Source organism: Tauraco erythrolophus, chromosome 7 (assembly GCF_009769465.1).
Source record: "Tauraco erythrolophus isolate bTauEry1 chromosome 7, bTauEry1.pri, whole genome shotgun sequence".
NCBI classification, from domain to species: domain Eukaryota; kingdom Metazoa; phylum Chordata; class Aves; order Musophagiformes; family Musophagidae; genus Tauraco; species Tauraco erythrolophus.
Window position 1 is genome coordinate 36264662 of NC_141471.1, and position 15906 is coordinate 36280567.

Consider the following 15906-nt stretch of genomic DNA (forward strand, 5'->3'; position numbering starts at 1 on the left):
GAAATATAGTCTAACATGGGCTCCACATAGCCTTTGTTATTTCTAGGCTTGCTCTTGACCAAGTTTACAGTGAAGATTCACTGTTTACATTAAATTTAATTGAGCTAAAGTAGCAGCTTAACTCACATTACGGAAAGGCCTCCAAAAGGCTGTTATCTCAGCCTTCAAAATGCATATAATATTTTTGTAAGAACTCTGTACCCGAATGTACCACAGCAGCATAGCTGCTATTTGAGACATCTCACCAAAAAATTAGGCCATTGAAAACTTACGGAGATATCGTGATTTTAGTATCTGTGTCCTGTTCAATTTTCTTCAGGTTCCTTCCTTCTTTGCCAATAAGTCGGCCAACAAAGTTGTTATGTGCCAATATCTTCAAGGGAATTTCTTCTGTACTGTAATGGAGGTGACACACTGTGAGACTTTTGGAGACCATAGTCAAGTTTTTATGCACGTTATGGATAAAATTTATTTTCATAGAAATGTCTACAATTCCCATTCATTTACACACATTTATACTGGAAGCAGAACGAGTCCAAGTGCATCATACATTTCAGCACCATCGTCTATAGCTGCATTGTAACATACCTGCTAAATAAAACTTGCACTGAAGTAGCAAGAGCTGTTGGGAAGGAAGAAATATACCCTAAAGTTTTTAGTGAGAGCTCACAACTTGTTATGCTCACTGATTAAAAGCTGTTAGCTGCTCAAGAAACTTTGATATTTACTCCAATTCACCTCAGAGTCACAAAGGCTGAAAATATAGATGTGTGCTGGGGCTAATTAAGAAGACTGTCCTGAGAGGAGAAAAGTCTTAGATCCTTTATCTACTTAAATACAGATAATGGCAACAAATATTCACTTGTTAACAGTTTTTAAAGACTACATCTTTATATGGAGTCAACAAGAATTCAGAATTTTTTAATATTTCCACAATGACATGCCTTTTACTCACAATTTAGTATCTTGAGCTTCCTTTTGCATGATCTCCATAATAATTTTACAAGCCGTTGAGCAGCCTTCAGGAGTTGAGTGGATGGTAATTGGCTTCTCAGCAGCCCCTGCATTCTCTTTACGATGAATATCAATTCTTGAAAGAAAGAAAAACACTAAGTGTAACCGTGTACTGTATAGTAAGTCTTGCAAATTTACGACTCTCATAGAACTAATTATTTTGAACACTGACTACCTTTAAGTGGTTTAATTTTGCAACGTATACAACTACTCAAACATCTCCTAAATATTATTTTTTGTGTTATGAAGAGCCTCTCCTGTCATGATTTCACCAGCTAAACCCCATCTTTGTGGACACAGGGATCTCGTTTCCTCACTAAACTCCCATCAAGATATTCAGAGGAGTTGTTAGATAGAAAATCTGTGGTAAACCACTGAAGACAACATTTTGACAAGCCTTCCCAATACCCTATCACCAGCCCCATTGCTCCACTAATAATGACTATGCAGATACAGTAGTCAGGCTTTGTCCCATCTTGTCTTTTTTAATGCCCCCAGCAACAGAGTTTCCTGGCACTTCTCTGCTAACAAATAGCATCACAGTACTTGCATTCATTCTCAAGATTACTTTCTTATGCTTTTTAAGCCTAAGATTTGTCCTGACATTACCTTTCCTCTAGCTCTACTCTCTATCACCCTAACACTACTTGCCTTACTCTACTCGGCTGTTTATGTAGCTCTAGGAATTTAACAAAAATTAGTTATGACCTGCATCAAGACAATGCTTTGGATATTATTTGACCTCTGCAAATAACTGCAGGTCACATACTCTTTCCACCTCTGCTCTTTACTTCCTCTCCCCTCCCCTTTCCCCCAAATCATAGCTGTTTCCAAACTTAAAGAACCATGACTTTTCAATAAGCCCCTTTACTTTTCCAGTTCTTTCTGATATTGAAAATTCATTTTGTTTCACGATGCAGCATTTTCTAAGAAGCCCATGCCAATCCTTGGTGCAACTCTAAGTAGATGACATTTCTTTTTTTTATCCCAAATCAATGAAAACATCATTCTTGAAGTCACGTATCTAAAGTTAGCAACCTGTGATCATTTCTGCTCTATCCAGCCTTCTTTTAAGAGATGAAGGCTTTCGTTATGCCAATCTTCCAGCATTTTTATAGTTTAAGAATCAGATGTTTTAGATATCACCTGAAAAATCAATTACCCATAGGCAAACTACAACCAAGTCTTGTCAGGACACCACAAGTCTCTTAAATCTGTGTTGTTAAACACAGCAAACAGTCTCCTGGGTTACAATATGCTAATGAGAGGTTGGAAGGAGCACCATGATTGGGGGAGGGGGGCAGGAATCCTATTTGGTGGGTGTGTATACTTAGAGAGGACTCCCTTATTCTCATTAACTACTCTCAAAACTGAGGTCATCCATCCTCATACCTTTCACATACAGCTCATTTCCAGTCCTGCCTGCTGTAACTAGAGCTGGGGGCTCGTACCAGTGTACAGCTGAAAGCAGCATCTTTCACTCTCCACTGTTTAGGGTATCCTGGAAGAATTCTTTGAATATGATCCCTACCTCCCTCTGCATCTGCACTGAGCTCTTCCTTGTGGGCAGGGATTTAACATGTGCTGAAAACAATCTCTAGACCCTAGTGCTCTAAGCTTCTTAGGTCACTTAGCAGCTTGCTTTTTGCCTCCTTTACATTCCCTTAATCTCTGTTTTGGTGTGGACTGCAACTTGATAGCAACAAACATATTAATGAGATATAGATGGGGGTGAGGTGTAAGGAGTAGTGAGGGGAGATAGGAAGGTTATTCTCTTTTTTTTTCCCCTCCTCCTCTTGAGTTGAAAACATTTATAAATCCTAAGAATGCCCTAACTTAAACTAAAACTAGAATAAACACTTAAAGATTTGGATATGTCACCATAATGCCTGTATGTGCCACAGACCAGCATATTGCAGCTCTTTCAGTTTCACTTTTCGTGTCAGAACCCTATTAACACATCTGTAAACAAACTCTCCATCATCGAGTGCCATCCTACTAGCACTATCTAATTTCATTTTTTTAAAAAGGGAGAAAAAACTGAGCAAGTATTTGAACACGTATCAAGAATAAAATCCAGTCCTTAAATAAATCTTGCAAAAGTTTCCTATTCACTGTTATTTTCATTTGCTCTCTGACCACATAGGTTAGTTGTGAAGTTTTACAAGTTTCCCTTTACATGGGAGGTGAAGACACAACATTAAAGCTTACAACTACAGTTTTGTAAAATAACTTACTTGGACTGTGTCTGCTTTGTAATGTTTCTGATTGTCGCTCCTTCTTTCCCAATAATGGCTCCTACAAACTGCGTGGGAACCAGCATCCTTAGAGGAACGTCCGACTGTGGTTTCTGCCTTGTGGTTGCGCCGGGTGACCCTTGCCTTGGAGGACCTCTCTGTCCAAATCCACGTCTTCCCTGGGGATGTTGTTGCGGAGGTTGCTGGGCTGCCATTTCATCAGGGATATATGCAACTTTCAAGGAATAGTTTTCAAGCTGAAACCCGTTCAGTTTTTCTATTGCTCTGTTTATTTGCAAAGGGGAGGAGAAAGAAGGGGAAAAAAAACCAGAAACAGTCACATGTGAGGCCTTATGAAATGACAAGTCCTTCAGGTATAGACTCCTGCTTCTTCTAAATTGCCTGACAACCTTAAAAACTGGTTCCTAGATGAAAAGTTACATTCAAAATTCTTCAGTCAAGGTTTTGATTACACAACTTTTTTTTTAAGTCACCATATTAAGGACTACAAGTTAGTTCTTGCTTGCCCTGGGCTTCTGTGCACTTTAAAGGTTTTGCTGGTGCAACTCTATCAGCAAAACCTCACAGGAGACAGAGATTATAGACTCAAAAGCATTCTTTTGCCTGATTTAATTTAAATCAGTTTCCCAAATAGAATTAAATCTGCACCAGAGGGAAAACTTTTTAGCTGCTATCACAGCACCTTCATTAGGATTTTTGCCAGAACAGCTATTTGGCTGGAGTTTTTGCAATAACTGATATGGCTATGACAGGGCAGGGCAAAAAAAAAAAAAAAAAAAAGAAAAGAAAAAGAAGAAAAAGTTATGAGAGAAAAAAGACAACTCCTGGTTCACTCTCAGCAGGAAAGAAAGTGTTCAAAGCCAGTCAATGACATTTGAAACACCACTAGGCAGATCACGACAGCACCTTGCAACTTACCAACTAGTCATGTTATAAGCAGGTTTAAAAGTTTACCAGGAAATTAAAGCAAACACATCTGTTAAACTCTTGATAGATGCAAAGGTGTTAAAAGGCATTTAAATGGTGTTTCAAGATCTCTTGCGCTTTTAGACAAAGCAGGTCCCCATGTTAAATATCACAAAGGGATGTTGCGGAAACACACACGACGCACTCACACCATAGTCTGTCACTCTGAATGGCTGCCCAGTCACTCAGCTTTCCCTCTGACCAGCCCCTCCTCTTAACTCAAGAGACTTGGGCCCAAGTTTGCAAGTCAACCTGACCTACTGGTCTCCTCTTCGCAGAGGGAGTCCAAGTCTCAACTTAAAATTATGGATTTCTGGAGGGTAGATGATCTTCCACTCTCAGACAGAATAGAGTCAATACAATTAAAGATCCAGGAAACTGTAGGAATAGCTAAGCTATGTGCAGTACACTGGCAAACCAGTAGTATAAAATTAACACATTTGCCCAAGAAAGACATTTCAAGTTTCACTACAGAAGGCATATTATTCAGATTATCAGCAATATCATATTTTGATATCACTGAACCATGCATCAATTTGGGGTAGTTTGTAAACACCAGGCTTGATCTTGGACCAAAGTTTACTAAGGGATCTTGTTCAAAGACAAAATTTAAATTAAAAACACTAGTGGGATGGAGGTTTCCATCTCATGTTAAAAAGCCAACCAACGTTTTCTTTAAAAAGCTCTGATAACTGTGTGCTATGGAGCAAGGCCTCTGAAAACTAAATTTAATCCAGTCTTTCTGTTCATGAACGTTTGCAGGTGGTTACTGCCAGTTTACCAAACGCTGCCTTCAGCAGCACTTTACTCCTGCCTCTGCTGCAGAGATAAAGCGCGATGATAGCCAATCGTCTAAATTTTCGAGAACAGCCAGTGAAAAGTACTACTTGTCTCCCAGGTGTTCCATTTAACACTCTGGGTCTCAAGAAACTGTTGAAGCCAGCAGCAGCTTTGCAGGTAAGAAGCGGTATATGGGTACAGAATAATATACTCCTCATCTCCCAGGGGTTGAAACAGTGTCCTTGAAATACTCCAGTTGGAAAGCAAAGAGCTTACAAGAAAACAAGTAATTTGTGTCTTTGGAGCAGTGTTTAATAAGGGCTGGTAATAAATAAGGCCCAAGACAACACCAATGAACAACAAGGAAAGCAAAATATTGAATAACTGATCACTGCTCATTAAATACTTCTGTTCACCAAATGAGACACAGGTCCTTTGGGAACAGGGCGGGAGTGTAATTGCTCCCATAACAGTATAATCTCTTACAGCATATGGTAAAAGAGACCTCAATTAAAATTTACTAAGGCTATTTCAAAGCTGACATTTCTTAACTTTTACTGCATGGACATTGAAGAGCATTCTATTTCACAGAAAGCCATGTTTACAAAACAGTAAAGGCAGTGACCAGCAAGCTAGTGAAACTTGTGTTCCTATGGATTTGTCTCTCAAGTTTTAGTTTCTGCATAGACTTCCAGTACCTGAAAGGCATTTCTCTGAAGTCTGTCTTCATGGACATCCTATCTGGAAAAGGGGCCTAGAGCCTTTCCTTTCCATGCAACCTAAACATACTAAGTTGTTGCTGGTTGCAAGTATCTGAGACCTCTATTTCTGGATTGAGTTTTAGTGAAATCAGCCAAAACCCTGAATTTCTACCAGGGAGGGAAATGGCACCACCAGACAATGCAGTTGCACAAGCCCTGTTTCTTTTGGAATCAAATCTCTATGTTGGAGAGATGAGCTCACAACGCTGGTAGGCTCCAGATGGACATCCATCCCAACTCATTCCCTTCTATACATTGATTTGACGAGTTTAGACATTGCTTCTTTCCAAAAATGCTTCAATCTACTCTGGCTTTAAAACATCTTAGACCGGAACTCCAGCACTAATATAAAACCTTACAGTAAATCCCTACATGAGGCTTCTCACTCTTCCTTAGAAGTGGTAGAGGAGGAAAAGACTAGGCTTTTTGTTGTCAACCAAGCTAAATGTGTGTCAGATTTTCTCAATGAACATTATACAGCAACAACTGGCATATATGTATGCCATACTTTTCCTGAAAATAAGGTTAGAACTCTTTTACTTTAGAAAAATTAATAAATTCTGAAATGGTTCTATATAACTATAAGTATCTTAAATTCAAAGCAAACTGGGAAAAGTTCATTTGCCATTGCGGAAAAGTTCATTATGCCAACAATGAACAATCTCTGGCTACCAAAACCATATGATGACATGGAAAAACAGTACAATGAAAATATTGGATAGGTTGTTTTTTAGTGAATATTTGAAAGAAAATCTGCTTTAAAGTTCACTTCTCTAGTTAGATACTGAAGATACTACAGTATCTGTAGTACTGTATGCTAGAATCTCTAGTATACTAGAGATACTGCAGTAGTATCATCACTTGTTTAAATTAGTCTAGATATTTATAGAGAAAACTTTAAAATAACTAATTCACTCTCTGAGTCAGAGTTCTCCACATTTTATAGGCTGACTTGTTTTATAATTTGACTTGTTCAAGTGACAAGAATTAAGAAGAGTCGGTAATTAAACGCTGTTCTCCCAAGCCTTTTGGGGAACTGCCATTTCCTGGATAGGTGGTCCCACATTCTGCACTGATTTGAGCACACACAGGGGAATGTCAAGATAACTAATTTTCAGTGATGCAGCAAACACACCATTCTGGTGCATTTCTTACAGAAAACACAAGTCCAGACATTTTGAAAGGTCACTTTGGCTGTTGAGCCTGGCCTTCACATTCCAATATTTGACAGTTTTCACTAGGTTTTTAAAGTACTGTCATACACCTTTATGTAACTGTTCTGAAGTCATTTTTATCCATTTTATGAAACAAAATATATGGCTGGAATCAGGCAAGGTCATGGCTCAGCAGTCCTTCAGCACCATAACAATCCCAAAGCTTTAAAGGCACCTAGTCTCTTGGGGGGGGGGGGGGGAGGCGGGCAGAAATGAGGAAAAAAGAAAGAAAAAAAAAAAGAAACCAAGAAGAAAGATGAGCGATTAAGAACTGTATTCTCAATGGATGCAAAATTCCTGTAAAATAGCATCCAGGACAGCACTTGCCATCAGGAGAGCCACCCCTGCTCCCTGGGAAAGCCTGAGCTGCAGAGAACAAGTGACTGGTTCTTCACAGTACTAGTGGCACCTGTTCCAGTTAAGGCTATCATCATTGTTGCATTCAACCAAATACACATTCAGTCTAGCTCCTTTTGTAAAGCCCATCCTCGCATAGGCTGACCACCTCAAAAACCCAAGTCCAAATCACAGCAACATCACCTCTGCCTTCGCGCAAAGACCTCTGCCTTCGCGCAAAGACCTCTGCCTTCGCGCAAAGACCTCTGCCTTCGCGCAAAGACCTCTGCCTTCGCGCAAAGACCTCTGCCTTCCCAAAAGGGATGGGGGTCTCTTTCCACAATCACAAGTTAATAAAGGCCATGCAGGTTACCTCTGTCAGAGGGCATGACTGGTACCTACTGAAGCAATCCACAAATCATCTCTTACCAAAGGGTGAAAAGCCTTAGAGTCACTTAATGAGGACGAAGAGGGAAAAAAAAAAATCAGTAAGCTTCCTCATTAAGAGGTGCCCTCCTTCTCCAAATCTTCTTCAAATATTAATATTTAGTGGAAATTGAAAATGTTTCCATTTCATATACCAGCAAGAGCTAGTACACAAGAATCTCATAATGTAGATTTTTTTATATACATACAAAACAAATTCATTAAGAGACTGCAGCACCTACTGCCTGTGCTCTAAGATGCATAGCAGCCTAGCTTATGCTCACGTGACATCTGCTCAGAAGACGATCCCTACATAAAAATGAAACCTTTAAAAAATATTTTACAAATTAGTCACCTGAGTTTTTCCCATCAAAATGACATCTCACTGCTGTCCTCTTGTGAGCTCCCTATGAAGGGATGTTTGCTCAGTCTTCTCCCTTCTGATGCTGTTAAACATCCAAATTAATGAATACAGTAAAAGCACCGAGTCTTGTGCTGAAAATCATTCATCCACTGATAGAGCAATGACACTAAGCACTAGATGAAGAACATATTTCACTCCCACATGCAGCCTGTACATACACCACCTTTCTTTTTTCCGCCCTGAACAGATACATTTGCATGCTGAAGAGAGACAGATTTACACAGTAATTTTTCTTTGGTGTAATGATTTTTTTTTTGCATTAAATAAAAATATAGTTTTCATTGCTAATTCTGAAAATAAAAACAAAGCAAAAAATAAATCTAAGCTTATAATCATGAACACCACTGAATTTTCAGTATTATTGTTCCTATGGCAACATTAGCCCTGACCTGTGATGGCGTGTGAAAGTATTAGTTATATGAACTCTTATTCATTCATCAAGGATATATGTTGTGTACACACACGTCGTGCTTCATTGAAAAGGTAAATAAAATTGTTTGCTTTTGCAAGTATTCTAATTAAAAGCTGATCATTAGTATCTCAACACTCAAAGTAATATACCTACTTATATCTGCAAAGGTGCAGATCCTGAGCTCCTCATGTTGCAGCCCGTAGTTAAAACATACCATCAGTTATGGGACACAATCAACACACATACCTCATTCCTGAGCTAAAAAATAAAATAAAACAATAAACACTTAACTCCATACTAAAACAACATACACCTGCTCCATAGACAAGGCCAACTTGGCAAAAAATTTCCCTTCCAAAATCCTGTAGCATGCACTAGACACCTACACACTAGAACATTTTGGGGAAGGCAAGAGGAGGTGGTGTAACTTTTGAAGATAACAGCCATAACTTAGATGGCAGCACATCACATCACAAGGACATGGTCAGCATATCCTGCTGGTTGCAGTCAGGGATTGATATCGGGAGAAGATGGGGTGCCCCCTCTGGCAAGCATATAGCAAGCTGCCTTGGTACTTGCGTGCACCTGGTTGGGGCATTCAAGCTGAACAGCAGGCTCCGGGCCCTGCCGCTCACCCTCTCACCTCCTCTTTCTCAAGTGTTCCATAATCCACCAGGACATTCAGCAATTGCATGTGCCACAGCAGCATGCACACGCTTTGTAAGGCCCTCTCTGGCCTCTGGGAAGGACAGCCACAGAGGCAGTTTCCAGGTTGGAACAACTCCCTCCTCCTTCCAAGCACTTGCAGGAGAGGAGGGGAGGGATAGGCTCACAGAGATGCCCTGGCAGTCTCAGATTTCTCCTCACTACCCACAGTCCTGGAAAGCCAAGGGTGGTTTCTCCAAGCCTGTGCACAGCTCAGCATTTCCTGTACACCTCTTCACAAGCCTGCTAGGCTTCCCATAAGTACCTGATCTGCCATGCTGGCTCCCCTCCTCTGGACATAAAGACAAGGACCAGCATCATGCTTTTGCTGCCAAGTCAGCCTCACATCTGCCCCGCTAGGGAAGAAAGGCATCACTGCAACAGGTCAAAGCCACAGACCTCCAAACCAATTAGAAGTTGATAACTGTGCACGTCTCAGATTTTGGGTGCTGTGTGCTCTGTCCAAGACTTGCTTGATAGGACTGCAGCATTCTTCACCGATTTCGGTTTACAAGTCAATTTTGGATGCAGCTCTGTATTGAGTATGGCATAACTACAGTACCAACCTAGAGGTTAAAAAAACCTCTGCCACAATGATTAGGATTACAAGACAAAAGGCTCAGTTTCCCAGCTGGGTGGAACCAAAACTTTTTTTTTTCCCAGAAGTAACATCCTCCAAGCAATGCATACCAACTTGTTTATAAATGCTTATCAAAAATATCTCCAGGTTGTGTTACAGCACCTTCACCCCATAGCATCACCAGTACACACTCCAACAGGCACAGCAATACAGTCTATCCAGTGGGGAAGCAGCCAACTTTGCATGCTTTGTCAGCCAGCACCGCTAACCGTGAGGTTAGTATGTGTGTTGTAAAAAGTGCAGAAAAGATGCAATTAGAACCGGGGACCCACTATATGCAGCAGCATAAAAAAATTAATGTCTCAGCATAGAAAAATTAATGTCGCAGCCATGACTTTTGGAGCAAACATTAAGAGCATCATTTACCCTAAACAGCTAAATTTCAAAAGGGAAAGCTTATCAGCTGCTGATTCTCAATGACTCTAAACAGCTTTCAATAAAGACAGTTCTTGTTACTCCTTGTACTGCATAGGCTGATCAACACTGCCTTTCATCAGCTGTCAGCACTCATATACCACCCCCTCTCCACAGCCATTGCTGTCCACCACAGACGATTCCAAGAAGCAAAGCCAGGTCATGCCTGGGAAAACCATGCAACTGAAACACCACCACAGTCATTACAGAAAAGCCACACACATAGGTGTTGTAGTGACTCTTCCTTGCAATTCTTCACAGTTCTTTCCTAGAAAAACCTCTATCTGGCCACTTCTTCTTAAGGGTTTCTAAATGGTTGCAGAGTTGCATTCTGAACCAAGCCAATGTGAGCTAATGTTTTCTGTAAAGAAAACAGACTCACACGCTTAGAAAACCCTGTGTCTGTATCAAGCCATTCACAAAAGCAAATCAAGGCTCCTCCACTTTATCTGTTTGAGGCAACCAAACTTTGTCAGCATTTGACCTGTATCACTTCAGGTCCTCCTGCAGCATTCATGCTGGACACTAGTTCACCTGCTTCAAACTCAAGATGTTTTCAGTTATTGTCACTTGATTTCTCATGCAAAACAAAATTTTTTCTTGTGTGCTTCTTCACAGTCTTGGCTTATGTCAGCATTTCCTCAGGGTCGACCTTAAAACTTAACAAGTATAGTTTGAGGGGGGAGAAACTGCGCATTGTTGTTTTCAACTTCAGAAGGGAGTGCAGGAGTCCAGGAACCCACATCACAGATGACAGACAGCTCAAAAATATGCATCATGCTTCTTTCCACGGTATTTTAGATACTTCCTTCTTACATTTTTTGAAGAAGGAACTGGCACATGTAGCATTAATTTTTAACATTGCACGACAGCTTTCTTAAGAAAAATGTTCAATTCTAGTTCTGAACTAATGTGCAACAGAATTAAAAGCAACAGAAGAACCTAAAGAACTTCCTGAACATTTCAAGTTTTGAAGAGTTACATAGTGAATTCAAGAAAAACACTGTTTCTTTCAGCTCCAGCTTACACAGAGGACACCACTGACACAAGTTTCCCATCACTTTTGTTTGGAATACACTAACAAGTAACCTAACACTTTGAGAGATTAAATACATGTGTTGTGTTCAAGTTAAACAGACATTGTAATTACTTAATTATATGTACAAATATTATTTCATTTGTAATTTTGAATTAATGCATACCATAAGCATACTCCGCATCTTAACTACTAATCTTAGATAGCCACAAGGTGGCAGAAATTTCAAAGTTAAAATAAAAAGGTCATTGTAGGCTATTCCTTGGGTTTGGTTTTGTTTAACGTGCTACGGCTAGAAGGAGGAGAAAAATACATTTATGTCACCATATTAAAAATTAAGAAATACACAAGTAGTTGTTCTACTTGTGGTGGAAAAGCAAAATTAAACCTATAGCATAATATATAATACAGATTTTTAAAGGAAAAAGGTATACAACCATTGATTAAGAAAGTAAGCCATTATATTTTTAAATTTTAATACCTAGATTAAAAGTTACCAATTACTGAAGATATAAGCAAGCATAAAACACACGGTCTACAGTTCAAAAATTCAAAATAAATTATTTTATGCATTTGGATTACAACCTTCTTTGTGCTTGAAATCAGTATTACATTTTCTAATTTAAAAAAAAAAATCTTAAGGGAAAATTGTAGCAAAATGACAGAAACAAATAGAAGAAGAATATAGCTGCTAACCAGCAGGCAGATACAGAACAACCAGCACTGTAAAAGAGCATCACAATGCTTTTCAAAACATGGCTAAAAATCATTAAGCAATTATTCCCATTCTCTGTCATTGTCAAATCACTAACTTTCTGCCTTCCCCAGTCAATTAATTTTGTCCAAATTTTCAATTTTCAAAAAAGTCAATGACAAAAAACAAGGAATGTAAAGCACATGGGACTTGACAATGGGAAGACTGAGAGACTTTCTTAAAAGTTAATGCTTACGTGATCATTTTATCAATAAATTAATCAGAAGGGAAGTTGCATATAAAATTGCAACACCACAAATTCCAAAACGCAAGTTAGACAGCAACAAGTAAATAAGATACTTACTGTCTAGCCTGGTCCTTATTGCCATACGTTACATTTACAACTGCAGTCTCCGTGTCAGTGTTCACTAGAGAGGAAAACGCAATGAAAATAGGTTAAGTTCAGTGTGCGCTCACTTGCCACTACAAACTTAAAAGCAATTTGAGAGTAGAGCAGTACCTTGCTCACAGTTCTCCACTGTTCCATACTGTGCTAGCAAACTATCCAGCACCTATCAAGAAGGAAAAGAAATGACATATTTCAATTTTAAACAGATTAACAAAACAAGCCTGTAAAAACACTAAAACTTGTAATAATTTCATCAGAACATAGAGCATTCAAGACATCCTCTCCAATAAGAACGAAACATTACCTGTTTTGGGAAGAACAAGCACACATTGCTTGTCTTCTTTCTCACATCAGAAAAATCTACATTCAAAACCTCAAAAATGTGAAAATACAGAACATAACTCCAAGGAGTCACACTACACTGCAAGTCCCAGACTTTGAAAACAAACCTCCAAGTCACCTGTTCCGAGAGTGGGCTAAAGCAGAGACAGGAAGAATTAGAGAAGAGCAAATCTGCAATAAAATCTTTCCGTGTAACCCAAGCACATATACAAGTGTGATGCTGGTTTTGCTTGTTTCCCCCTCCCAATACACATAGGTGGTACATAAAAATATCTTACTTTCTTAGTTAGTAGGGGCTTGCCTATATAGAGACAGTCACCAGAATAACCAGCACATCAAGAGCTGTTCCACATGGTTTTTTGAGAGTTTTCCAAGACCCATTCCAGAGGAAACACTTGCAACAGTATTTTCACAGTTACTTGAAAGCCACAATTAATTTGTCCTTTGCTAGAAAGCTAGGGAGGAACAGGTGACAAGGCGCAAAAGAAACCTGGATAAAGTAGTTTTATTTAGCATAATTTGTTTTATTCTAGTCAGATGGAAGATGAAGAACAGGCCAGACACAATGAGACTTTTAGGAAAATCAGGGTGTCAGAACATTCCAGTAAAAACATTAAAATACCCACTGCCACATCGCTTATAAAATCCAAATGGTATACACTTTATTTTCTTCCTAGTGAGAAATAACGTTCCAAAAAACAGTGATCATGGCAGTAACTAGCACAAAACACAAGTACATCATTGTGGTTTGTTGCATCCTAATGTTTTGTCTTGAGAATTAGTACAATTAAGCTTGGAATGGAAAAGTTCACAATTTACACCAAGTGAAAAGTAAACTTGCAGTCCCTTCTGTGACCAAAGTGCCATTCTTCACTTCCGTTGGTCTTCTAAGGCAAAACATTAGAACGAAAGGAAGGAGATCCTTTTGGGAAAGGAAGAAAACAAGGAAGCAAGAAAAGGATAGCACTAGGCATAAAAACACATCTCTCCAGCTTCTCGCTGCAATACACTTCCACTTGCCATAGCCAACATCTGTGTGCACAAAACCCCAGTCCCTAAAAATACAAAATTCAGAGTCTACATCCTCATGAGATTAATAAATTATAATTTTGAATTCTTAATGTACCATATAATTTCACTACAATATAAAAAGACATTTTTAAGATAAATTGCAGTTTATATGCCCAGACTTAATGACGACTTACATCAGTATAATTTCCCATCTTTACCACCTATTAAAATTGAAATTGCATGCAGACATATCAGAGGTAATATTTCAAACCAGGTGTTTAAAAGACAATGCGCTGCTCGCCAAGTTTGAGCAATGCATTACTACTTCTAACTGCAGAACCTTTCCATCCTTCTTGTATAGGGACCAGCAAGTTTTCCTTGGAACTTATTTTCATAGATAAGTTAATTGTCCTTTCCTCCTACAAGTAGAGATTAGCCTAATCTGAGAATTTGCCTTTTCAATCCCCTAAAAATTAATTTTTCTGCTGCTCCTCAGATCTAACAATTTGAAGCTATCTAAGGAAAAGTTTACTCTGAAATTAACTAAACATTACTGAAGTAGATATGCTCCAGCAAATTAAAATAAATTAAAAGTCTGTGGAAGACACTGTTAAGACAATTGAAACATTGGCACAGATGAGTGGGAGAGTCTTGCAGGTCTGTGGGTGTACTTTCCCACAAACCAGGAGAGTCAGCACGTGTGATTAGAGGAAAGCCATAGATGGCTTCAATGATAATTGTGCCTCCACTGAAATTAGTAGGTGAATAGAATTTCAGGTAGGGTTAGGGTTTGAAAACAAGAAAAGAAAAGCAAGTCCCCGACTTAGAGATCTGTTCTGAGATGTTTACTTGAAACAGGATACTGAAGAGTTCATTAGTCTGATAAAGCAATTTCTTTGTCCCTACAGTACGTCAACACCGCACCACATTACACAGCAGACGATACTACAATGTGAGCAAATGTCTGTAGTTAGTTAAGGCAAATTTTTGTTACATTCGAACTATGCAGACCAGCACCCCAAAGCTGCATGACTTCAAAAAATCACAGAATTTCATTTTCATCTATAATCGTAAAGGAAAAGAGCAAAGCTGGAATGCCAGAGGTACCCTAATACTTTGCTGGATAATAATTACTTGATATTTTGCAAGCTATTTTCATATTAAATTTATATTCTGGGCTAAGCATACCTTTACATTAAGACCCACATATTCAAGTCTCCAGCTTCACCAAGAAAATAAATGCTTTAAAGCTGAATCCACACAACTTTTCAAAGATACTATGTTCTCTCTAAAAAATACTACTTTCAGCATATTTCTGATCAGCCATCAAAAACCTCTCAACGCACAAGCCTTGCATCCGCTCCAAGAAGCCCAAGAACCAGAAGGCTCTTTCGCTGTTAATGCTGAGGAATAGCCCAGGATGCCACATTCAGCATCCCACCCCTCTTCACCAGGAGTTCTCCACTTATACTGCTCCTTAATCCTCCTCTGAGCTGTCTCAGTCAGAGACAGTGCCCATCTGGGCTTTAATCCAAGTGATTTGAGTTCCTGTGTTCTTAAAAGAGTTGCTTTACCAAACAGATTTATGAGAAGTTTCCTCAGAGGATTGGAGCTTTCTTTAACTGAAAGGAGAAACAATTCTCTAGGGTCAAAGACATTTGTTCTCTGCAATACTGTCCTCAGTTGATGCTTGTATTTTCATCACCATCAGTCTTACACAGCAAGGTTTTAAGTGTGATCAGCACTGCAGAGGTAGCCTTTTAACCAGATTGTACTTAAAACGCACTAGTAAAAGTTTCAGCAGCGGTTGGGTATATGAGTGTGCGTGAGGAGCAAGCTCCATGGGTGAGAAGACTTAACTGAACCAGCTGATCCAGTGGGATAAGTCATTGCAACTGTATTCAAAGCCAGATCCTCTATCATAACTTCTGTCACAACTCAATTTCAAAATTCAGAACTCAACTCCTGCATGCGTTTCTTGCTTCACATGTATTTACTACAACAGCCAGTTTCTATTCACATCCTTCATTTGTTCATATTTCTCTTCACACTGCCTTTCCCTCT

General features: G+C 39.1%; 1 protein-coding gene across 2 annotated transcripts in view; it reads right to left on the bottom strand.

The window, feature by feature from the left end:
- IGF2BP3 (insulin like growth factor 2 mRNA binding protein 3) overlaps positions 1-15906 on the bottom strand; it is a 115307-nt gene that overhangs the window by 30715 nt on the left and 68686 nt on the right. For both annotated transcript variants that reach the window (XM_086614327.1, XM_086614326.1), the window contains exons 4-8: positions 12601-12652; positions 12445-12508; positions 3252-3536; positions 956-1090; positions 273-395 (exon numbers count right to left, since the gene is read on the bottom strand). In XM_086614327.1, the coding sequence (XP_086470453.1) occupies positions 273-395; positions 956-1090; positions 3252-3536; positions 12445-12508; positions 12601-12652 (659 nt within the window). The remainder of the gene's footprint in view (positions 1-272; positions 396-955; positions 1091-3251; positions 3537-12444; positions 12509-12600; positions 12653-15906) is intronic.